This window comes from Oncorhynchus tshawytscha, linkage group LG13, assembly GCF_018296145.1.
Source record: "Oncorhynchus tshawytscha isolate Ot180627B linkage group LG13, Otsh_v2.0, whole genome shotgun sequence".
In the NCBI taxonomy this organism is placed as follows: Eukaryota; Metazoa; Chordata; class Actinopteri; order Salmoniformes; family Salmonidae; genus Oncorhynchus; species Oncorhynchus tshawytscha.
The window spans coordinates 78,478,733-78,504,277 of NC_056441.1; the positions used below are offsets into that span (position 1 = coordinate 78,478,733).

Here is a 25,545-nt window from a genome sequence, read left to right on the forward strand (position 1 = left end):
GAGTAATGTACAGCCTGCTTATGAATGTATTGCGAGATCTGACTGTGACATAACCACAGACCACACTCTAATAACAGACAACTGACCCAGCTCATGATTCAGTAATTTCATATTGTTTCAATTAGAAGGGTAACTAACAGTGTTCTTTCCAGTCTCCAGTTTGTCTGTGTACAGGTGACAACTTGCTGTTCACCTGCTGTTTGTGCCAGGCCTGGTGAACCCCTGGGGCATTACCAGCCATTCATTACCAGGAGCCCAGAGGCCCACAGCACGGTTCTCCATGGGCCTGAAAAATGACTCTGTTCAGGGACACCACAGTGCTAATCAATCCCCCTGGTTGATCTGTTCTACACTGGAGCCCCAGTCAGTAGAAAATAATGATTTTCAAATCAGTTTGCTTTATTAATACTGTTCAATCAATAGACAGTTTTGTAAACCATGATCATACAGAACATTGAAATAACTTTATACATTCAATTTAAGAAATTGTGCTATCTTCATTCCAGATAAAACAAAGATAAAAACACAAAAAATATTTACCTTTAGCTATAAAAACAAAATAAAAAAATCTGTGAAAAAAGTTTTTGCTCTAGATACAATCAAGTCTTCTTCCTCATAGTGCTGATAGGCTGATGGGTTTCCTGGTCCTAGTGATAATAAGACATGATGCCACGCCCCCTCAGAACACGAAGGATGATGAAGAGGATTGGTGGAACTGCAACTGCCATGACCACAGTACCAGAGACCTGAGGGAGAGAAGACAGCCCAATAACAATGTTTATGGCATACTGTATCTATGTTGAATAGGACAAGTTCAATGTTCAAACATCATACATACCTTGATAGTAGCACTGTAGTCCTTTTGGAAAGACTGCAGATAAGCATGGAATAGGGCAAGGCTGCAGGGTAAGTAGGACTCTGCTGTACTGTTGGAGTCTCTGCACCTATGGAAAAGTATAGGATTTGTACAGTGAGAACAGCCTAACCAGTTGACAATATTATACCAGACTGGATTTTTATTGTTATTTTACCTTTATTTTACTAGGCAAGTCAGTTAAGAACAAATTCTTATTTTCAATGACTGCCTGTTCAGGGGCAGAACGACAGATTTGTACCTTGTCAGCTCGGGGATTTGAACTTGCAACCTTCCAGTTACTAGTCCAACGCTCTAACCACTAGGCTACCCTGCCACCCCATAAGGGGAGGACCATCCTCCTCAGTGAATTTCATAAAAATTTAAATAGTGAAACATTATAAAAGTTATCCTTTTTAGATAAAACTATACTAAATATATTATTGTCACCAAATAATTGATTAAAACACACTGTTTTGCAATGAATGTCTACAGTAGCATCAACAGTAGGGTAGCACCATGGTGTAGCTGGAGGACAGCTGGTTTCCATCCTCCTCTGGGTACATTGACTTCAATACAAATCCAAGGTGGCTCATGGTTCTCACCCCCTTCCATAGATTTACACATTAATTATGACAACTTCCGGAGGACGTCCTCCAACTTATCAGAGCTCTTGCAGCATGAACTGACATGTTGTCCACTCAATCAAAGGATTAGAGAATGAATCTAGTACTGAAAGCATAAGCTACAGCTAACTAGCACTGCAGTGCATAAAAGGCGGTGAGTAGTTGACTCAAAGAGAGAGAAAGACAATAGTTTAACAGTTTTGAACAAATTTATTTATTCAAAAATGAAGAAGTGCGAGAGAGATATCTATTTTTTTTACTTACTTAGCTAGCAAAGGCATTTAGATAGTTTGTTTAGACAATTCAAACACCCAGCTCAAACAGAGAGGGATGCTATGTTACCTAGCTGGCTATGGCTAACTCCTCCAAATCAAGGTAAGCTTTTAATTTTTATTTTACTTATTGCCAGCAGCGTAACTGCTAAACTGCTTGCTTACTGTACACTGTACTGCATCATAGTAGTGGATTTACTAACGTGTTCTAGTAGCTATGTTGTTGACTTTACGTTAGCTAATATGGTGACAATGATGAAGGCTGTGTGTAGCGGTTAGCAGTTTTGATATAAAGGTTAAAGACTTTTTTTCCTGGTCACAGACAGCTGATGTGTTGTGCACTGATGTCCACAAGCGACTTGTATGCACCTACGCTGTAAACTTTCATTCATAGGCTAGGTTGTAGCAACCTCATGATGGGTATAGGGAAAATTTGAATATCATGTAGTAGTCTAAACCTATCCATGTTACATTGAGCTGGGTACATGGAATATGAATGACAGTCATCCAATATGCTGTAACAGAAATAAGGCCATGATCCTAAAAAAATGATCGTCCTCCCAAATCTTAACGGCACTGACCGCCACTGATATACCATCATATCCTCAGGTAGTGTACATGGCATTCTCCTGTTGTAAATGGTGTACAGTACCACAGTACATACCTGCGGTAAAGTGTAGTCGCCAGCTCAGTGTTATCTGCCATGTAATGCTGTGTCAGACCCAGTTCAGACAGGACGGACAACGGTAACCCCTGTTCCTCTTGAACAAGCACACCAAGACTGTACCAGCCCTGTGAGGAAAAAGCATGCGGAGACACACACACACACACACGCACACACACACACACGCACACGCACACACACACAAATGAGTGGGAAGGCATTTCTTTAATGAGATGGCAATGACATCACACGTATGTAACCTGGCTGGCATACGTGAGGGTCACTCCTTAGTGCTGCCTGTTTGTACATCTCTGCTGCTGCTGCCACGTCTCTCGGTCTCTGCCCATGTCCTTCATACAGCAGGTCACCCATCCTGATCAGGGCTGCAGAGGATGGATTGAGGTAATATTAAAACAATCTCTCTGAGAAAAGTGCAACAACGGAGTCAATGCTGACTGTTTGTGTCAAAGACAATTCACCATAGGGATCAGGATCTTGTGCCTGGCTGGTCAGGTTGTAGAATCTCCTCATACACTGCACTGCAAAAGTGGGATCCAGGAAACCTCCCTATTGGAAAGGTCAGTTATAACTACATGTGTGTCACATATTTATATATACTGAATAAAAATATAAATGCAAAATTAAAAGGGTTGGTCCCATGTTTCATGAGCTAAATAAAAGATCCCCGAAATGTTCTATATGCATGAAATGCTTATTTCTCTCAAATTTTGTGCACAAATTGTGTACATCCCTGTTAGTGAGCATTTTTCCTATCCCAAGATAATCCATCCACCTGACAGGTGTGGCATATCAAGAAGCTGATTAAACAGCATGACCTTTACCTAGGTGCACTTTGTGCTGGGGTCAACAAAAGGACACTCTAAAATGTGCAGTTGTCACACATCACAATGCCAAGAATGTCTCAAGTTTTTTGAAGGAGCGTGAAATTAGCATTCTGACTGCAGCAATTCCCACCAGAGTTGTTGACATAATTTAATGTTAATTTCTCTGCCATAAGCCAAGTCCAACATGTTGCAGAGAATTTAGCAGTAAGTCCAACCAGCCTCACAACCGCAGCCCAGGAACTTCACATCCAGCTTCTTTGGGTTTGCACAACTGAAGAATTTCTGCACAAACTGTCAGAACCTGTCTCAGAGAAGCTCATCCGCCTGCTCATCGTCCTCGCCAGGTTCTTGATCTGACTGCAGTTCAATGTCGTAAACCAAATTCAGTGGGCAAATGCTCACCTTCGAGGGCCACTGGCACGCTGGAGAAGATGAATGCTGGTTTCAACTGTGCCATGCAGATGGCAGACAAGGGTGTATGGCATCCTGTGGGTGAGTGGTTTGCTGATGACAACGTTCCGAACAGAGTGCCCCATGGAGGCGGTGGGATTATGTTATGGGCAGGTATAAGCTACAGACAACAAATACAATTGCATTTTATTGATGGCAATTTGAAAGCACAGAGGTATTGTGACGAGATCCTGAGGCCCATTGTCGTGCCATTCATCTGCCGCCATCACCTCATGTTTCAGCATGATGCACGGCCCCATGTTGCAAGGATCTGTACACAATTCCTGGAACCTGAAAATGTCCCAGTTCTTCCATGGCTTGCATACTCACTAGACATGTCACCCATTGAGCATGTGTGGGATGCTCTGGTTCGACGTGTAAAACAGCGTGTTCCAGTTCCCGCCAATATCCAGCAACTTTGCACAGCCATTGAAAAGGAGTGGGACAACATTCCACAGACCACCATCAACAGCCTGATCAACTCGATGCGAAGGAGATGTGTCACGCTGCATGACATGTCTGTAAACCCAATGCATATCTGTAGTCCCAGTCATGTGAAATCCATAGACTAGGGCCTAATAAATGTATTTCAATTGACTGATTTCCTCATATTAAATATTTTCGCATGGTGCGTTTTATATTTTTGTTCAGTATAGTTATGCATTGATATACTGTATCATCACTGTGGAAACAAGTTTCACCAATCAAACTCACAGGGTTTTGTTCACATAGGTATGCCACATTGAACTGGGCGGCTGCAAATCCTGACTCAGCTGCCATCATGTAATACAACAAGGCCATTAAGCTGTAAAACAGTAGAGACATTAGGTTCATACAATAACAAACATTACAAATTAGTGTTATCGCGTAATGTTCTAACAAGAGAGATGGTCACCTATCCCCTTTAAAATAGGAATCCAAGGCCTTCCTGAGGACCATTCCAAGGTGTCCATTGCGCTCAGCTGCCCACTTAACCCATCTGTGGTAAAAACAGATTGATTGGCAAGCAATGAAAAGTAATGTTTTAATCAAATTCATAAAAAAAAAACTAATGAATTTAGAGACTAACAATACAGCATCTGCTGGACGCCTCTTGACTCGGCCAGGGATCCCTGTGGTCCACACATCAGCCAGCTGAATGGAGCCATCTATGTTTCCTCTTTGGGCAGACTTCAGGTAATAGGTATAGGCCATGAACTGGGAGAGACAAAACACTGTTGGTTCATTATCTCAGTCCAATAGATGCCGGTCAGTGTGTAAGCTAAGTAGGAGACCACAGGGTATACTGACAGTCGACCTGACCTTGTCTGCAGCTTTCCCAGGATACAGGCCTTGGGAGTACATGACACCCAGATTCATTGCAGCATCTGAGCTGCCTTGTTTATCAGCCTGTTCCCACAGCTGCACTGCCCGCTGGTAGTCTTTCTCAAACTGCTCATAGTACCAGCCAAGGGCATTGATCGCTGGCGTGAAACCCTGTGGGATTGAATGTTATGATGAGCTATTTTGAAGGCATCATTGTAGTCCTTACAGCCCATGCATAATGATAAAGTCCTGCACATAATTTTGACCAACCTGCTCTACTGCTTTCTTCAGGAAAGTGACTGCCCTTGGAATGTCTTTCTTGACTCCTTGGCCCTTAAACGTAATGATGGTATTGTCAAAATAGGCTAGACATTACTATCATTGAACTTAGAATGACTATAGAGACTGACTGTGTCATCAAACTGAGTAATTGACCTCTGACCTGGATGAGGACTATGGCATAGTCATACATGGACACTGGGTCCCCCAGATGGACAGCTCCTCTCTCATAGTGTCTCACAGCAGTCTGGATGTCTGGAGACACGCCCTGCTGACCCCAGAACAGCATGCGGGCCACAGCTTGCTATAGAAGAGCAGTTCAACCATTATCACAAAATATTTATTGAGATAGTTAAATACTGAAAACAATCAGACAGATGTATAGTACCTCTGCATCTGCAGCTCCATTGCGGGCCTGGAGTTTTAACCAGTGAAAGATATCATGGTTTTCATTGGTTTGGAAACTAAGCACTTCCTCGTTGTTCAGGTAAATAGATTCTACAAACATCTAGAAAACAGACATACTAGATGAGGAGCAGTTTCATTAAATTACATGTTTTAGGATTGTATAATACTTGCACAGGCTGAGATGATCTTGCTTCAGGCACAAGGCCTACCTGCTGAGGTGAGGGGTTGTGATGGTCGGAGGATGTCTGCTTGGCGATGTTAGAGTAGTAGGCATAGGCCAGGTCAGAGTCTGGGGGGATGCCATGCTCACCTAGCTGGTGCAGGTGCCCCAGGCGCAGCAGGGCCAGTCTCCAGTCCTTCTGGGCTGACAGCAGGGACAGTAACCATGCCTGGAGGATGCGGGGAATAAGAGACATGAAAAGTACAAATAGGGGGTCTGGAGTTTCTCCTGACCATGAAAAACTCCTGACCGTAGTCATGACGACATACACCTGAATACACACACTCATCCACCCACCTTATTGGGCTGCCTCTCCACTCCCATACCACTGCTGTAGAGCACTGATGACAGGTGTAGAGCTCTGTTGTTCCCCAGACAGCCAGCTTGCAGCAGAAGGGCCATTATCTTGTTAACTACTCCAGTGGATCCAGTGCTCTCTTGACGCAGCTTACGCAGAGACAAGGAGTACAGAGCCCTTCCCACTGATGCCAGATCAACCTTTCTGCCCCCTGGGTATACAGTATAAACAATAACATTAGAAAGATTGCAACATCCTCATTAAATGGTGTTGATGGCATTAACTGGTGGAACACCTTTGGAGGTTAAAATAATTGTAGAAGAGTATTATTATGACCAGCTCTTACCATGCTTGGTGGCCAGTATCTTTGCCAGATGAACTGCATAGTGTCTTTGAGGGGCATTGGGTGCCTCCCAGGGTTCACAGTGTGGTGTCACAGCTAAATGACATTTTAATGTCCACTCATGATAAGCATCCATACAGTTCTCTGGAAAACAGAGGTAGTTTCAGTTTGGATGGAGTGACACTAACTTTGTGAGCCACTGAATATTTTATACACCATCATGCCATCTAGTGGATATTACAAGTCATTACCAGACTCTTGTTTCTCTCTGGCTCTCAGTAAATACCCAGTCAATTTGACATGAAGCTCCAACTGAAATTCCTGACAGGACTGTAGCCATCCAGTCAAATTCAGAATCCTAATAGGGTCTGGAACAATGACTTCAGACTGTGGGAGACAAATTAATACAGGTGTAACATGTTTTGTTGAATTACAGATTGATTTGGACGTGTCTGACTGTGATTCTTACCGGCCTGACATTGGGTATTCTGTTTCGATAGTACACCAACGGTCCATAATAACCTTCAATTCCTCTCATAAATTGACCTCCACTGACCACAAAGTAGCCCTCCGTGTCATCCAGGTGTATAGGATCTCTGAACCTGTAAGAAACCAGCTCCATATTCAAAATGATGCTGACATGCTATAGCAGGGGTGGGCAACTCCAGTCCTCCAGGGCCTGATTGGTGTCACACTTTTTCTCCATCCCTAGCAAACACAGCTGATTAATCAAAATGCATTCTAAACTGAATATTATGATTAGGTGATTATTGGATTCAGGTGTGTTAGCTGGGGCAAAACTGTGACACTAATCAGGCCCTCGAGGACTAGAATTGTACACCCCTGTGCTATAGGTTTCTTTCTTTTGTTCTGTGTTCATCCTTACACGTGTTCTGCAGTATGAACCAAACGTTGCTGCCCATCTATGCACACCATGGTAACATCCACCTAAACATAATTCAGAAGAAGAGTGAAGACATTACTGGTTAAACTCCTGAAACAATGATTTCCTGTCTACTGTGGGTATGGGGTTAATACTGACCATTCTGCCACGCAGCTCCATGTTGATGTGGCACCACTGGGCCAGGGGCACCTGGAATGGGCAAAGGAACGCTGAGGACCTCCCAGTCTCCCCATGCATCTGAACATGCAGCTGGCCTGCAGAACAGGTTATAACTAAGGAATAGGCATTATACTGGTATAATAATGCATCTGGCCATTTGAGAAGTGAGGATAGAAGAGCAATGTTACCTGATCTTTTAAGGAACAAATTGGGAGTGGCATAGTTATTTTGATAGTCTATGTGGTGAAAAACGGCACACAACTTTTCCTGGCAGGATTGGGTCAGGAACACCCAGATGGAGAACACACACCTGGCAACAGGAGAGAATAAAAGTATCAAATCTTATCCTATGTTAATATCCCCAACATGAAGCCCACGTATTTTAGCATGCACATACAGACTATGTAGCTTGTGGTCTTACCATGGAAAAGAAATATCTTGGAGTCGCAAGTACTCCAGGACCTCGTTGCTATAGGCATTTAAAGTCTTGGTGATGCCAAAGTTCTCTCCAGTTGAGGCATACATGGACGACAACAAATGGACTGTCTCTGAATGGGAGATTATTTTGTGATAAAATGAGAAATGCTAGGATATAAAATCTTTACTTTGTATTGTCAACTATTGTATCATTGTGGACTGACATTTTTCTAAATAACTCTACAGTAATTACCTTGTTCCACAGGGCATTGTGAGGTGGTGGTCCTGCGGGTTAACCACAGCATCTGTGTAGCCCAGCCAGGGCAGAGTTGGTGCTGCTTCATGGGGCGACTGAGAGGGGACGTGGGCTGCAAGCTGACTACTGCAGTGGCCTGGCCTGACCTGTAACTGTCCTCAGATCCCTGCTCACTGACTGAGGCACGCAGCATGCCACTGAGCACCCACTGAGTGTCAGGCACAACCCAGTCAGGCTGGTACACCAGCCAGTCAGGGAGGCTCAGTAGCAGAGTCCTAATCCGGTCTGGACCCGGCTCACAGCTCCAGTGTCTCTGGAAAACCGTGGAGCTTACTCCAGTGTCATAAGACACCAGACACTCCACCAGCACCACAGCTGGTTTAGAACAGGAGTACAACACTTTCAGAGAGTAGCCAGGCACTGGCTCAGCTGGTGGGTTCAGGAACATCACATGATCTGAACCCCAAACCATCTGTGTGGAGGGAGAAGATGAAAGCCACCAAAATAGTATGTACATCGAAAGTTGATACATTTCTTTAAGATGAAGCACCTAAATTGAAACATTACTGTGTGTGTGTATGACAGGTATTTTGAAAATAGATATAGTACAACATAGCCTACCTGTAAACTGAGGAGAAACAGTAATAAACACTTATCCAAGTAATGCTGGTTCATGGTCCGAGTGTGGGGGTGTATAATTCCTTTAAGATGATGGCTGCTCAATAAAAATTTGGTTTAAATGTTTTCATGCTGAGAAGCACACGAAAGACAAACACTAGAATATGTCAAATTAAAAGGTTAGCAGTAAAAACGTCAATAAAGGACCATATAGTCAAATCTAGTTTAAAAAAGGTGCGTTTGCTGTCCTTTTGACTGGAAGAAACCTGAGAAAGTTTCAATGACGAGAACCCGGACTAATATCCTGCTTTGTCCACAAGTGAAACAAGTGCTTATGTAAATATTGGAATAAATGCACACACAGCTCCACCTGATAGCTGCGCAATCAGACGCGTCACGTGACCAATAGATTGACGGGTTATTTGATATTCGGAGCAAACCATCTCGACTCAATTCCCTCAATGTGTTACGGCATTCGAAAATGTTTACACATTTAATACATATTGCGCTTGTGTTTTACTGTGAACTAGATGGATAATAATGTTTAAAAAATGCACATAAAATAAATAATACCCAAGTCTGTTCATTATTCAGTGCCAATCACTCTAGAAAACCTGTGAAAAGATAAGTTTACGCCTTGCTACTGTTTTTATGTGTTAGTATCCCCACTAAAAGCACACCAAGCAGCTCTTCGTATCTGATAAACAAAGGCCATGTCTTTCATTCAAAATAGTTTATTGCTACCATGCAGGAGTGCCATAAAAGTCTAGAGAACGTCACAGAAGATGCAACATTTTTTTTTCTCTGTACAAATATATGTATTCATAAATAGAAGCTCAAAATGAGAAGTCGGGAGTTAAAGTAGGGGTGGTGAGTCATGATGCTCGAGCTGACCTCTGCCTCAAACCCATTATAGACGTTAATACAGTAGCTGACATGCATCAATACAACTCAGTGCAGTATCCTGGCAACAGACAGACACTCACAGATAGACGGCATAATCTACATTACAGCTTCATCGTGCAGAAGAGGTACAAATTACACTTTAAAAAGTACCAATAGGAAGTTAATGTTTTCAACTGATCAATGAAAGAAAAATAATTACATTTTTCATCCATACCATCAATCGCACTGTGTGAGGCCTCCATTGGGGGGCGATGGTGTCGTTTGGAGAACTGCTGTGGTTATTACGCAGATTCAGGAGCACTCCAGCACGTCAATTATTTAGAAAGTTATGAGTCCCTACAACCAGAATGCATCGTGACATCCTTTTCTAAACCATGTGTGCCCTCAAAACCACTAATGGCAAGTGAGTTTCTAATTGGGACCAGTAGATACCATTACTGTTATTGTGTGCTTGACTTTGGATCTGTATAATGTGAAAATAGATGATCAGGGTAGTCTACAGAACAAGCTAAAGTAGCAAACACCTCTCCAGAATGCTCTAAACAACTTGGGAGTGTTTGAAATACAAACGCTGCTTGAAACGCTCTTCTTAAAATTACGTGGGTGACAATGTCAAATTGATCACCTTATTTTGGTTTGGAGTCCCCAGATTTAAAAAAATGGAAGGCAGTGCTACTCATTCTAAAGCGGCGTCTAATGTACAGTACATATATAGCTGATGAGAAGAATAAAGGCCACTGGACCAGTCTTTGTTTTGGCACCTCCAACAGCACTCCTAATGTTTCACATGATATCTCTTACAACAACTGCGATGTAGATTGATACGATTGGCAATTTGCAAATGTATACATTTACTTCAATAAACATTTGACATTACATTCATATAGTTCAAGTAGTCCTTTTAATAACTTTCCCCTCTATTAGGGAACTTAGATCGTGGACAATGACTTCTTGCACTGAGACACAGGCTACCTAGCTTTGTATGTGCTGGGGGTCTTCAAGCGGTTTAAATCAAGCACTTCTAAGTCACTTCCACGTCACTTCCGAAAGGTGCACCATCCGAGGGAAATGTTTGCCTCGTGTGTTGCTGTGTCTGCAGTTGTACTGGAAGAGTTCTGCCAACATTGATTGCTAGATTTCTTGTTAGCACAATTGATTCGGGAGGGTTTTGCAAGTATTGTTCAGCCCTTTTCAGCCCCCCTCTCACAATTGACCAAAATTACTACCATTAAGTACTTAAAAAAGATCCATCTGACACCATTTTTTGTCAAAACACATAACAAGGTGGCTGGGGATGAACCAAATGAAACAACTGAGTTAAGTGTTGTCTAAGCAGAATAGGAACAAGAACCAAGCAAACACCTAGGAGCATTCAGAGAATATCAGTCAAACAAAGGTGAAGACATGCAAACTGATACAGGTTGAAGTAAACCAAAAGACAGCCAGCCAGGAGACTTGTTTCCCTTTGAGAGACTGGCACCCTTTCCTACTAAATAAATAGTGCTTTACATTCCACTATACAATACCACCCATTCCCAATATAAATCAGGACAAAAATCATATAGGTGGTTGCTCCCACAGTTCCTCAGGGAAAGTACCTACAATTTCATAAATGCAAAGATTTGCGCCATCGAGTGTGACCAGTGAACAACCCAAAACAACTTCTCCAAAACAGAAACAATAATAAGAGAAACACATTGGACAGCTCTTTAATAGTCTTTAGTAGCCCTCATTTCTTCTGTTTTTTGAAGATCTTGAAGGTGTGTTTCTTACGGCTGGCGACGGAGTCTGTGTCTTCTCCCGTGGAGCCGCTGTCTTCCTCCAGAGGGCTCTTCTTGGAAGAGAGCTGTGGGATGCGGCTGCTTCCCTTGGTCCCTGTGGCCCCAGGCTGGCCCCCCGTGGGGGAGGGGGTGTCAGCGTCAGTGGAGTTGGGGCTGAGGGAGCGGGAGGACTCTGACATAGACATACCAACGAGACCAACATTCATCTCTCCCAGGCTGGCTGACTTCTCGATGCTGTACACCTTCTTCATCAGGATGGGGCTCTCTGGGACTGGCTCGGCCAGGGCTCCTCCTTCATGGACACGGTTCCCTCCGTTAGGGGTGTGGGCATGCAGGGAGGGCTCGTCGGAGGTGGAGCGGACGGGTTGGCTATACAGGAAGGAGGTGGGTTTAACCAGGTGGCCCTTGGAGCTGTAGGCGGACAGACGATCACCGATTTGGGAGAGGGACAGGGAGGAGTCTGAGTCTGAGCGGTTCAACTCTCTGTGGAAGAACAGAAGAGAGTCGGTGGAGGAAGAGAGGTACAGTGAGGCCCGGTCCAGAAACATTCTACCGCCTCTACCACCTAGGCACTTCAAGTAGACCTGAAAGAACTGGACAGACATAAGCAATGGTAGTATCTCCATTTTCCCCTCTGGTAGGCTAGGTGGATTTTTACCATCAGATGGAATGCCTACACATTTCTAATCCTTTCAGAACTATGGGATAAAGGCCTATGGGGTAGAAGCTGTTCTGGACTGAGCCTGACTGAAAAGTGGATCCAAGCTAGACCACTGCATGCTTGAAGTAATCTATCCAATGCCTGTAAAGCCAAGGACACAGTGGGCACTACTCGCCAACAGCAACTCCACCTCCTGTTAGTAGTGCAGGCAGAGGGAAGGGTTGTTTGGGCTATCGAGAAAGACAAGAGTTGGGAGTGGATGGCAAAAACTAAAATAGAAAACAATGAATTAGGCAGAAAAACGTATTTAACGAAAAAGTAATAATGCATAAGAATGTACGCAAAATGTCACAGATTGCAAAATGGGTGAGTTATAGTTAGATGAAACAACCGTTTATGAAAATGAGAACACTGCAAACTAAACAAGAAAAAAAAAACATGAAACTATGGGGGGTGAAAACGTAGGCAGAGAGAAAATCCCACGAGCATGCGGTGAGTGTGGTGGAGGGAAGAGAGCAGAGGGGTACCCGAAGCTGCTGCTGCGCTGGAAGTCTGGGATGGTGTCCATGGGCTGGAAATAAGACGAGTGATAGACATGGGAGGAGTGAGGAGTGGTAGAGTGGAAGGAGGAGGAGGAGTGGAAGGAGTGGGGCTGACGGTAGGAAAGAGGTGGGGAGGAGCAGATGATCGCGGGGTGCGAGACAGCCGAGGACAGCGGAGGCAGGGGGAGAGCCTCAAACTGTTGGAAGGACTGGCTGTGTGATTGTTGGAGGGTGGCCCTAGATCTGGTTGGGTTGGAGGTACCGTCTCCCTGCTGCCCCGCCAACAGGCAGGTCTCTACCAACCTCTGAGAGCCCATGGCCAGCTGGGAGTCCATGTGGCGCTGACGCAGGGACATCATACTGGGAGCTATAGAGACAACACAGAACAACACCATTATCAACAACCACTCTCTGATTATATATACACACACAACAACACAGGGTGAGGGACAAGAGTAGGCTGGAATTTGACTGGGAGGGCACTAGCAGAAGACATGGGTGTTTGAGACATTCCAGTATTGACAAGAGAACAGGAGGGATGACACTGTCTGGTGAGGACTTTGTCTGATGCCTGGTGAGGATTCTTGCAGGGGGGGACGAAAGTTAAATGTTTAATCATCACCCCTTCATTGTAGATCATTATTTGTCAAATCAGTCAGTGGCAGTATGTTGTGAGGGTCTAAGAACATTAGTTACTGGTGAGAGGAAGAGCTCTGGGTGATGAGGAAGAATATTGAGGATCAGGCTAAGGAAGAAGAGTCATTGGACAGCTGGAGACAGTACGGCCAGGGGTAGGTGGACGCAGCATGTAGAGTTTGCCTTATACATTTACAAGCCCTGTCCCAGGACAGTTTTACAGCTATATCCATCTACAGGCCCTGTCCCAGGCCAGAATATTACAGCTATATCCATCTACAGGCCCTGTCCCAGGACAGTGTGTTACAGCTATATCCATCTACAGGCCCTGTCCCAGGACAGTTTTACAGCTATATCCATCTACAGGCCCTGTCCCAGGCCAGAATATTACAGCTATATCCATCTACAGGCCCTGTCCCAGGACAGTGTGTTACAGCTATATCCATCTACAGGCCCTGTCCCAGGACAGTGTTACAGCTATATCCATCTACAGGCCGTCTCAGGACAGTGTTACAGCTATATCCATCTACAGGCCCTGTCCCAGGACAGTGTTACAGCTATATCCATCTACAGGCCGTCTCAGGACAGTGTTACAGCTATATCCATCTACAGGCCCTGTCCCAGGACATTGTTACAGCTATATCCATCTACAGGCTCTGTCCCAGGACAGTATTACAGCTATATCCATCTACAGGCCCTGTCCCAGGACAGTAATTACAGCTATATCCATCTACAGGCCCTGTCCCAGGACAGTAATTACAGCTATATCCATCTACAGGCCCTGTCCCAGGACAGTAATTACAGCTATATCCATCTACAGGCCCTGTCCCAGGACATTGTTACAGCTATATCCATCTACAGGCCCTGTCCCAGGACAGTATTACAGCTATATCCATCTACAGGCCCTGTCCCAGGACAGTAATTACAGCTATATCCATCTACAGGCCCTGTCCCAGGACAGTGTTACAGCTATATCCATCTACAGGCTCTGTCCCAGGCCAGAGTATTACAGCTATATCCATCTACAGGCTCTGTCCCAGGACAGAGTATTACAGCTATATCCATCTACAGGCCCTGTCCCAGGACAGAGTATTACAGCTATATCCATCTACAGACCTTGCCCATGGTGTTATAGTATGTGCTCTGCGGTTTTGACAGAGGTGGGTGACTTTAGGAGATAGAGGGAGGGAGGGTTGAGGTCAGGATGAGGGGTAGCCAACAGGCCAACCAGAGTATTTCCTGAGAGACTGGCTGTCCGAACCCACAGACCACTTGCTCGCTGGTCCTTGAGCCAATTGGTGTCTGGGGGTCGACCAGAGACACGAACGGCCGCCGCAGCCAACGAGAAGTGTTGGTGGAGGGAGAGGGGTAGTGAGGGAGGAGGGGACGTTATTAATGTGGATTAGAAGACTTACTAGAGGACTGCAGTGACAGAGGTCTAGAAGGGGACTGCAGAACTAGAGCTCAGCTTACCGCTGCAGTTAGTATCAGCCCTCTCTAGGTCTGCTATAATCAAAACCCAGTTACTGCCCAGTAGAGCTGGTTACCAGGATACCATAGAACACAATGTTGACCTATTAAGTCAATAAACATAATACATTTGGTACCAAGACAAGGCCTAGAAATAAGAACTAAAGTACGTTGTTCGCATCATAACGCCCTTTGAGATCGTAACGGGTTAATAAAAGCTGTAATTCTGCATTTCAAAAGAAGAAACCCTGAGTATGTAATTCCTTAGTGGCTGAAATAAGGTGAGAAATGTGTACCCCCAGGGGAATGACTTGACAACAATAGAAAGCAAGGCTCTATGTAACGAGAGAAAACTACATTACCTTGCAGGCAGCACAACAAGAGAGACATTTAATTGAGTGCATGCAGCACTGCCTTCCTCTTACCCAAATAGGTCTAGATCAAAGCTAAACCTTATGAAGCTTATAGGAGGACAATGGCCTTTCATATTGCTTACTATTACTTCATGTTCAGTCCTTCATTTCAGCCATGTCCAAACAGCACATTCCATTGGTCAGACTAGGAGACAACTGCTAAAAATAGATCAGCACAAAGATTTGGTGTCATGAAGTATGTATTTCTTCAGAGGTTCAATTTCCACAGCAATGGATATCAACATTGGCCACCTTGTTCCCGTCTTACACGCCATCCCAGAAGTGAAATTCCCATAAATCGAGGCACTCATTTCCAAAATGAGAGAATATAAAAACACCCCAACCAACTGAAAATATGTCTAAAAGAATATATTAAAAATTGAAATTACAATTCATACATTACAGATTTGCAAACACAGAACACGTTTTGGGGTATTTTATTAGGATCCCCATTAGCTGTTACGAAAGCAGCAGCTACGCTTCCTGGGGTCCACTGTGGGACTCTCACTGTGGGACACTCAATCACAGACAAAACAACCCAGACAAACACTCCGAATCCCTTCACAAACCGGGCTGCTCATTTTAATGAATTGAGATAATGACAATATTATTTATAATGATAATAACGTTTATAATGATAATATTGTGTCTGTATGCTAATTTTCATATGAGGGTTGACTTTTGGATTTCCCCAGAAGGCCCTTGGTGTATTTAGGAGGTCTTTTGCTACAGAGTCCCACAGTGGGGCCGAAGGACTCGGACCAGCCCTTACATTGCAGAGTACCGGGCGATATGATGTCCTCGTCCATGTCGTCCATGTCATCAGACATAATGAAGTGCTGGGGTGTGGCCCGGCCACCCATGATGCTGGGGTCAAGGTTCAGGGTGGAGGCCAGGGAGGAGAGCCCAGGGTTATTGACGATGGTAAACCCAGTCAGAATCTCAATCTGCTGCCAGCGGTGTAGCCTCTCCCTCAGAGCAGCAGTCACCTCACCCAGGGCTTGTCTGGATCCGGAGGAGAGGGGGCAGAGGAATACAAGCACAGATCACAATGTGAACATAGATATAGGAGATATTGGCTTTAGACCAATCCCAAAATACTCTCTGTAATTAAACTCACTTGGCTGTCAAAATTTGGTGATCCACATTGTCCAGACAGGAGCTGTGTGCCACATGGAAGGTCCCAAAGATGGTGTTTCTCTTCTTCTTGATCTTCTCTGCCTGCAGTCACAAACACGATGAAACATTACTCCCAGGATCTGTCAACTCTGTCACACTAAGGGTGTGACAGAAAAAAATCCCCTCAAGCTACACACAATACCCCATAATGAGTAAGAGAACAGGTTTTTAGAAAATGTTGGAAAATTCAATATAAACAAAAATACCTTATTTTTTACATAAGTATTTAGACCCTTTGCTATGAGACTTGAAATTGAGCTCAGGTGCATCCTGTTTCCATTGATCATCATTGAGATGTTTCTACAACTTGATTGGGGTCCACCTGTGGTAAATTCAAATGATTGGACATGATTTGGAAAAGCACACGCACCCGTCTATAAAAAGGTCCCGCATGTCAGAGCAAAAACCAAGCCATGAGGTTGAACGAAATGTCCGCAGAGCTCAGACACAAGATTGTGTCGAAGCACAGATCTGGGGAAGGGTACCAAAACATTTCTGCAGCATTGAAGGTCCCTAAGATCACAGTGGCCTCGATCATTCTTAAATGGAAGAAGTTTGGAACCACCAAGACTGTTCCTAGAGCTGGCCACCCGGACAAACTGAGCAATCTGGGGAGAAGGGCCTTGGTCAGGGAGGTGACCAAGAACCCGATGGTCACTGACAGAGCTCTAGAGTTCCTCTGTGGAGATGGGAGAAACTTCCAGAAGGACAACAATCTCTGCAGCGCTCCAACAATCAGGCCTTTATGGTAGAGTGGCCAGACAGAAGCCACTCCTCAGTAAAAAAAAGGCACATGACAGCGCGTTTCACAAAAAGCACCTAAAGGACTCAATCTTGTTTCTCATGGGCTCTTTTTCTGATGAACCCCAGGATGGCCTGAATGCCAAGCGTCACATCTGGAGGAAACTTGGCACCATCCCTATGGTGAAGCATTGTGGCAGCATCATGCTGTGGAGATGTTTTTCAGCGGCAGGGACTGGGAGACTCGTTAGGATCAAGGGAAAGATGAACGGAGCAAAGTACAGAGAGATCCTTGATGAAAACCTGCTTCAGAGTGCTCAGGACCTCAGACTGGGGAGAAGGTTCACCTTCCAATAGGACAACGACACTAAGCACACAGCCAAGACAACACAGGAGTGGCTTCGGGACAAGATTCTGAATTGTCCTTGAGTGGCCCAACTAGAGCCCAAACTTGAACATCTCTGGAGATACCTGAAAATAGCTGTGGAGCGACACTCCTCATCCAGCCTGATAGAGCTAGAGAGGATCTGCAGAGAAGAATGGAAGAAACTCCCCAAATACAGGTGTGCCAAGCTTGTAGCGTCCTACCCAAGAAGACTCAAGGCTGTAAATCCCTACCAAAGGTGCTTTAAAGTACTGAGTAAAGGGTCTGAATATTTATGTAAATGTGATATTTAATTTATTTTAATTTAATACATTTGCAAAAATGTATAAAAACCTGTTCCTGCTTTGTCATTATGAGGTATTGTGTTTAGATGAGCCCTCATGCGGGGGGTACACACAGCCCTCAAACACAGCCCTCAACACAGCCCTCATGCGGTACACACAGGTACACACAGCCCTCATGCGTACACACAGCCCTCATACACACAGCCCTCATGCGGTACACACAGCCCTCATGCGGTACACACAGCCCTCATGCGGTACACACAGCCCTCATGCGGTACACACAGCCCTCATGCGGTACACACAGCCCTCATGCGGTACACACAGCCCTCATGCGGTACACACAGCCCTGTGGCATCTCACCCCTTCTTTCGCCACCAGTAGCTGCTTCTCAGCATTCTGCTTCTTGATGTTGTAGTACTGCACCTCCACCTCATGGGTGAGCTGCAGCCACTTCTGGAGGGACTCTGGTGGGGACCAGCTGCAGCGAGACTCCAGCTCCTTCTCTGCCTTCTTGAGGGCCATGCGCACCTGCACACACACAGTCAACATACTGCACATAACTTCTTATTGACTCAATACAGCAGCGTAAGGAACACACCAAAGTCCACACTTTAAGGTCCAACACACAGGTTGAGTATTCAGGACAAATGTGTCATTCCAACACTGTGACAAGTCTCTCTGCTGTGGAGATGGGAGAGGGAAACGTGATCTCATTGGCTCCTGAAAGCTTTGTCTCCTGACAGCCTCATTAAGAGCTGTGCAAATGAGCCCAGAGCCACCCAGCCGCCCTTAGACTCAATCACTGCCAAGCCTTAATGGAGCAGCACTGGGCCAGCCAGGGGAGCAGAGGGCCTGCAAGGCATGATCAGGGCCTGTCTGATCAGACAGGCACAAGGGCTGACCTGGTTTGACCTCCACTGGGACAAGACAACAAGAGAACCAACCTCCAGAGAAACCCTCCAGATGAAATGAGCATTCCAAATCCTCTGAAGAACTAGGCCATGGTTTAGGGTATGGTGCAATGGAACCTGCAAGTCAGGAGCTGTGAAACTAATTGTTATGTCATATGAAAGCATTCAGAGTTGGATTCAAAATATTCTCTGGCTGAGTATGTGTGAAAACAGAATAAGAATATTAACGCATTTTTTGATTTTCCTGAAATTTAGCACAGTGGGGGAAGTAGGCTAAATAAAATAAATCCTTTCCTAGGCATGCACGCTAAAAAAAGACTAAAAAGAGGGAGCTCTCTCTTTCTTAGGCCCTTTCTCTAGTCATATATTGAGAACTGAAATCAGATAAAGGAGTGACTATTGCTTCCTCCAGCAGACTACAGTGTTCTCAGGAGACAATAGTGATAGTAGCGGATTGATGAGAGTACACAACATGAGCCCTCTGCTCACCAGCCTTGTGTGGGCCGACCGCTGCTTCCTTTCCTGAGCTGAGTGGGAGTTATGCCTACTGATCGCATTCGGCATCTAAACATATAGCTGGTTCCCTAGAATATAGACTGGTTAACAGGGTTCAGTCAGTTGGAGTGTCACTCCTCTCGGGCTTTACTCTACAGGTTTCTGTTACTGGCCTCAACCACACCTCGTCTCTCAAAAAGTATCCCACTAGAATAATTCCCCCTCATCCACCTGCATTGGTTCTCCACCTGTCCCTCTCCAAAGTGGCACAGTCCAGTACCTGGTCCAGCTCCTCCTCGGCATATTTCTGCCGACTCAGCTCGTTCTCTGTGCCCTCGCGGAGCTCCTTGAGCCGCTGGGCCTCCTGCTTGGCACAGTTAATCTCATCCCTCAGCTTCTGTTCCAGGTTCACCTTCTCCACCTCCACCGTACGGTGCTCCTCCTGGGCTATCTGCAGCCTGGGGGAGGGAGAGAGAGAGAGAGAGAAAGAGAGAGTGAGTGTGAGTGAGCAAGAGAGAGAAATAATCAGACAAGGAAAAGCATGAGATGTAATCTGTTCTCTTCCTGATCACATTGCCGGAACAGGAAGAATTCTAGGGTCTTGTTACAGGTGCTAGTAATCAGTGACTCAGCAATGACAGGGGCAAACAATAGAAGTGCCTGTATCTTTTTACTACTAGATGCCATGGAGACTGGAATGTCCACATAGCATCCTCCAACCAGCTGTCCTCGGACCTCGATGCTCCTGGCTATAAAGACTGACCACTATAGAGCCCAAGGAAGCCAGGGATCCATCACTGGAGAGCTAGGAGTCTCTGTCGTCCTCTGATTTGTATGCTAAATGTAGTTGAGATTCCCCAGGCAGACAAAGACATGGTTTGTTTTCCAGGCAAGGTCCAGTTTCAAGAGCTAGCTACAGTAGTGGAAGTACACTGTCGCCTCCAGCAGCCTGTTGCTTTGTAACTACATCAAACAGCACTAGTTTGTAGTTCACGGATTGTAAGCCTATCACAGGAATTTCCACGCTTCCTTGACATTTCACACACACACACACACACAACTGAACAGTCATTCATGAAAAACTACAAAATAACTTAAATGCATTATTCAGTGGAACTAAAGCAACGGAGATCACAGATCACGCACCAGCCCAGCAGTTAAGTATGCGGCTGCACCAGCCCAGCAGTTAAGTATGCAGCTGCACCAGCCCAGCAGTTAAGTACGTAAGTGACTGTGTGTAACGATAAAATGAGGGGCTTGCATCTTACAGTATGTGGCTGAAAACAATAGCTAACGTGTAGAGGGCAGAGGGCAGCTGTCAGTGTGCTGAATGACATCAAGGCTTGGTCAGGCCAGGAATGAGAGACCCAGTTGTGACAGAGCCCAGTACTCCATAGCTTTTCTGTGTTGGGATTATGGTGCTCTTCTTCTGCCACAGTAGAATGGGAATGTACTGTATAACCATCATACACGTGGTCCCCAGCGCCTCAAACATTACTATATTAAGACCAACATGGAGTCCATTTGTGGGATGGCTGGCTTTGTCATGCTGGGCTAGTACAGTGTCAAGTCACACTATCTTGTGAGGTCTGTCACAAGACCACAGTTCAAACACACAGAGGTCCCACAGGGAGAGCTAGAACTGTAGATATTCACACGATCCACAGGGAGACTGCTTCAGCTTGTATACAACCTAGCCTGCTGTGTTTTATAGAGATCACATCATATATGAGATGATCAATATCTGATTAGAATTGGTGTATTGAAATTAACAGAATTTCAATTTATATAAACTAACCTGAATCCATGGAGTATCTGCACACGTTACAAAAACAATCAGTAAGAGTGATAACAGGTTTTAAAATCAAATCAAATTTTATGTCACATACACATGGTTAGCAGATGTTAATGCGAGTGTAGTGAAATGCTTGTGCTTCTAGTTCCGACAATGCAGTAATAACCAACAAGTAATCTAACTAACAATTCCAAAACTACTGTCTTATACACAGTGTAAGGGGATAAAGAATATGTACATAAGGATATGAATGAGTGATGGTACAGAGCAGCATAGGCAAGATACAGTAGATGGTATCGAGTACAGTATATACATATGAGATGAGTATGTAAACAAAGTGGCATAGTTAAAGTGGCTAGTGATACATGTATTACATAAGGATGCAGTCGATGATAGAGTACAGTATATACGTATGCATATGAGATGAATAATGTAGGGTAAGTAACATTATATAAGGTAGCATTGTTTAAAGTGGCTAGTGATACATTTACATAATTTCCCATCAATTCCCATTATTAAAGTGGCTGGAGTTGAGTCAGTGTCAGTGTCAGTGTGTTGGCAGCAGCCACTCAATGTTAGTGGTGGCTGTTTAACAGTCTGATGGCCTTGAGATAGAAACTGTTTTTCAGTATCTCGGTCCCAGCTTTGATGCACCTGTACTGACCTCGCAGGGTGAACAGGCAGTGGCTCGGGTGGTTGATGTCCTTGATGATCTTTATGGCCTTCCTGTAACATCGGGTGGTGTAGGTGTCCTGGAGGGCAGGTAGTTTGCCCCCGGTGATGCGTTGTGCAGACCTCACTACCCTCTGGAGAGCCTTACGGTTGTGGGCGGAGCAGTTGCCGTACCAGGCGGTGATATAGCCCGCCAGGATGCTCTCGATTGTGCATCTGTAGAAGTTTGTGAGTGCTTTTGGTGACAAGCCGAATTTCTTCAGCCTCCTGAGGTTGAAGAGGCGCTGCTGCGCCTTCTTCACGATGCTGTCTGTGTGAGTGGACCAATTCAGTTTGTCTGTGATGTGTATGCCGAGGAACTTAAACCTTGCTACCCTCTCCACTACTGTTCCATCGATGTGGATAGGGGGGTGTTCCCTCTGCTGTTTCCTGAAGTCCACAATCATCTCCTTAGTTTTGTTGACGTTGAGTGTGAGGTCATTTTCCTGACACCACACTCCGAGGGCCCTCACCTCCTCCCTGTAGGCCGTCTCGTCGTTGTTGGTAATCAAGCCTACCACTATTGTGTCGTCCGCAAACTTGATGATTGAGTTGGAGGCGTGCGTGGCCACGCAGTCGTGGGTGAACAGGGAGTACAGGAGAGGGCTCAGAACACACCCTTGTGGGGCCCCAGTGTTGAGGATCAGCGGGGTGGAGATGTTGTTGCCTACCCTCACCACCTGGGGGCGGCCCGTCAGGAAGTCCAGTACCCAGTTGCACAGGGCGGGGTCGAGACCCAGGGTCTCGAGCTTGATGACGAGCTTGGAGGGTACTATGGTGTGAATGAACAGCATTCTCACATAGGTATTCCTCTTGTCCAGATGGGTTAGGGCAGTGTGCAGTGTGGTTGAGATTGCATCGTCTGTGGACCTATTTGGGCGGTAAGCAAATTGGAGTGGGTCTAGGGTGTCAGGTAGGGTGGAGGTGATATGGTCCTTGGCTAGTCTCTCAAAGCACTTCATGATGACGGAAGTGAGTGCTACGGTAGTCGTTTAGCTCAGTTACCTTAGCTTTCTTGGGAACAGCAGACTGGTATAGGGATTGATTGAATATGTCCGTAAACACACCGGCCAGCTGGTCTACGCATGCTCTGAGGGCGCGGCTGGGGATGCCGTCTGGGCCTGCAGCCTTGCGAGGGTTAACACGTTTAAATGTCTTACTCACCTCGGCTGCAAGTGAAGGAGAGTCCGCATGTTTTCGTTACAGGCCGTGTCAGTGGCACTGTATTGACCTCAAAGCGTGCAAAAAAGTTATTTAGTCTGCCTGGGAGCAAGACATCCTGGTCCGTGACTGGGCTGGATTTCTTCTTGTAGTCCGTGATTGACTGTAGACCCTGCCACATGCCTCGTGTCTGAGCCGTTGAATTGAGATTCTACTTTGTCTCTGTACTGGCGCTTAGCTTGTTTGATAGCCTTGCGGAGGGAATAGCTGCACTGTTTGTGTTCGGTCATGTTACCAGTCACCTTGCCCTGATTAAAAGCAGTGGTTCGCACTTTCAGTTTCACACGAATGCTGCCATCAATCCACGGTTTCTGGTTAGGGAATGTTTTAATCGTTGCTATGGGAACGACATCTTCAACGCACGTTCTAATGAACTCGCACACCGAATCAGCGTATTTGTCAATATTGTTATCTGACGCAATACAAAACATATCCCAGTCCACGTGATGGAAGCAGTCTTGGAGTGTGGAGTCAGCTTGGTCAGACCAGCGTTGGACAGACCTCAGCGTGGGAGCTTCTTGTTTTAGTTTCTGTCTGTAGGCAGGGATCAACAAAATGGAGTCGTGGTCAGCTTTTCCGAAAGGGGGGCGGGACAGGGCCTTATATGCGTCGTGGAAGTTAGAGTAACAATGATCCAGGGTCTTTCCACCCCTGGTTGCGCAATCGATATGCTGATAAAATTTAGGGAGTCTTGTTTTCAGATTAGCCTTGTTAAAATCCCCAGCTACAATGAATGCAGCCTCCGGATAAATGGATTCCAGTTTGCAAAGAGTCAAATAAAGTTCGTTCAGAGCCATCAATGTGTCTGCTTGGGGGGGGATATATACGGCTGTGATTATAATCGAAGGGAATTCTCTTGGTAGATAATGCGGTCTACATTTGATTGTGAGGAATTCTAAATCAGGTGAACAGAAGGATTTGAGTTCTTACTGGGTGTGGGTTGAGAGAAGGCTGTTTTACACCACCAGAGAGCAGCCTCCTCCCACCAGAGGTAGAGGTGGCAGAGCTGCAGTCAATAGTAGCCTGACGAATCACCCTGAATGTAAATATGCTGCTGTATTTCATACATTGTCTGAATCTGAATCTGCAATCCTATATGTTGTTTGTGTGACTTCATTTCAAAATGAGGGGAGTGTTATGCAAAACATCATCAGCGTAGCCTAACAAATCTAACAAGAGTATCGAAGTTGACAACATGATCATGTAGATTGGCTCTGGCCCAACCCATTCGTTTCTGGGACCAATCAGAATGGTCAGAATGTGTTGCACATTCTTGAAATTGTCAGGGAGGGAGGGAGGCAAATCCAGACTGATCATGGAGAAGAAACATCTGTTGGCCGGAATGATGGGTAGCTAAGCAACAGTGAAAGGTGATCCTGGGGTCTGGGGATGGAAAATGTGGGCAGTGTGCCCTCCCACTAATGTTCTCAACCCTGACCTCTACCATTCACTAGCCACAGCAGCAACAACGGCAGAGCAGGCAGGCACTCCACTGAAAGAAGACCCATGCAGACACTCAGCCCCACAGGGTCCAACAAAGGACTTGTATCTCTGTACAAGAGATCATCATCAAAGCCTATATGCAGGACCGGCTCAGTACCTCCAGGCTGTAACTGGGCTGATATAGATTTGCATGAATAGCATTCCTACGAGTGAGACTAGTTTTAAATCAATGTCATGTATGAGCAACTGGAACATGAGCAGCAGCATGTGGAGAGGTATAAACAGATATATATATATATAACAGGTGGGTCTAATCTTGATTGGTTAAAACCACATTCCATCCAGTGTCTATTCCACAAGTTACCGCAAGCTAAATCTATGATGTTAAAATGCCTATTTACTCTGTTCCATCTGACTGCGGAATCCACCGTCTCATCAGCCCAGCAAGGCAATTTATACACTTGATGTCCACTTTAAAATGCATCTAGACATTATCTCACATTTCTTTTTCAACAGCGGAGATTTGTATAAACCTTTGTCTGTCTCTCCGGCATTTGCAACATTGTTGTAATATTCAAATTTGATCTCCAGCTGTCCCATAGTAATGAACGTTTCGGGAGTGGGGACGAGACAGACTGGCTAGGAAACGCTGCCTGTCTAAATTATGGATCAGCTGGCATCATTATTATGGATACACTGCAGTCGGAGAGTATTCAGACCACATGACAGACTGTATTTGAGGAGTTTCTTCCATTCTTCTCTGCAGATCCTCTCATGCTCTGTCAGGTTGGATGGGGAGCGTCGCTGCACAGCTATTTTCAGGTCTCTCCAGAGATGTTTGATCGGGTTCAAGTCCAGACGCTGGCTGGGCCACTCAAGGACATTGAGACTTGTCCTGAAGTCATTCCTGCGCTGTCCTGTTGGAAGATGAACCTTCACCCCAGTCTGAGGTCCTGAGCAGGTTTTCATCAAGCATCTCTGTACTTTGCTCCATTAAACTTTCTCACGCTCCTGACTAGTCTCCCAGACCCTGAAAAACATCCCCCACAGCATG

General features: G+C 45.3%; 2 protein-coding genes across 4 annotated transcripts in view; both read right to left on the minus strand.

The window, feature by feature from the left end:
- Positions 1–378: 378 nt before the first annotated feature.
- On the minus strand, positions 379–9,245 carry LOC112265695 (protein sel-1 homolog 3). Of its 2 annotated transcripts, none has more exons than XM_024443243.2 (23): positions 8,921–9,245; positions 8,297–8,771; positions 8,048–8,174; positions 7,815–7,936; positions 7,606–7,739; positions 7,450–7,511; positions 7,033–7,165; positions 6,815–6,950; positions 6,567–6,707; positions 6,220–6,431; positions 5,912–6,091; positions 5,683–5,802; positions 5,458–5,598; positions 5,286–5,348; positions 5,013–5,186; positions 4,780–4,907; positions 4,606–4,689; positions 4,425–4,515; positions 2,895–2,982; positions 2,689–2,798; positions 2,416–2,543; positions 839–944; positions 379–746 (listed from the first exon to the last, which is right to left on the minus strand). In XM_024443243.2, the coding sequence occupies exons 1-23, from the start codon at positions 8,972–8,974 to the stop codon at positions 648–650; spliced, it is 3,108 nt and encodes a 1,035-aa protein (XP_024299011.1). In that variant the 5' UTR covers positions 8,975–9,245; the 3' UTR covers positions 379–647. The 2 variants fall into 2 exon arrangements, with proteins under 2 accessions (XP_024299011.1, XP_024299012.1); XM_024443244.2 differs by having other exon boundaries at positions 7,606–7,721; positions 8,921–9,244.
- A 390-nt stretch (positions 9,246–9,635) lies between these two features.
- Positions 9,636–25,545, minus strand: part of stim1a (stromal interaction molecule 1a) — a 54,707-nt gene continuing 38,797 nt past the window's right edge. For both annotated transcript variants that reach the window (XM_024443245.2, XM_042296389.1), the window contains 6 exons: positions 19,602–19,779; positions 18,276–18,443; positions 16,447–16,547; positions 16,099–16,331; positions 13,111–13,174; positions 9,636–12,087 (listed from right to left, as the gene is read on the minus strand). In XM_024443245.2, coding sequence (XP_024299013.1) covers positions 11,553–12,087; positions 13,111–13,174; positions 16,099–16,331; positions 16,447–16,547; positions 18,276–18,443; positions 19,602–19,779 — 1,279 coding nt within the window. In that variant the 3' untranslated portion in view covers positions 9,636–11,552. The remainder of the gene's footprint in view (positions 12,088–13,110; positions 13,175–16,098; positions 16,332–16,446; positions 16,548–18,275; positions 18,444–19,601; positions 19,780–25,545) is intronic.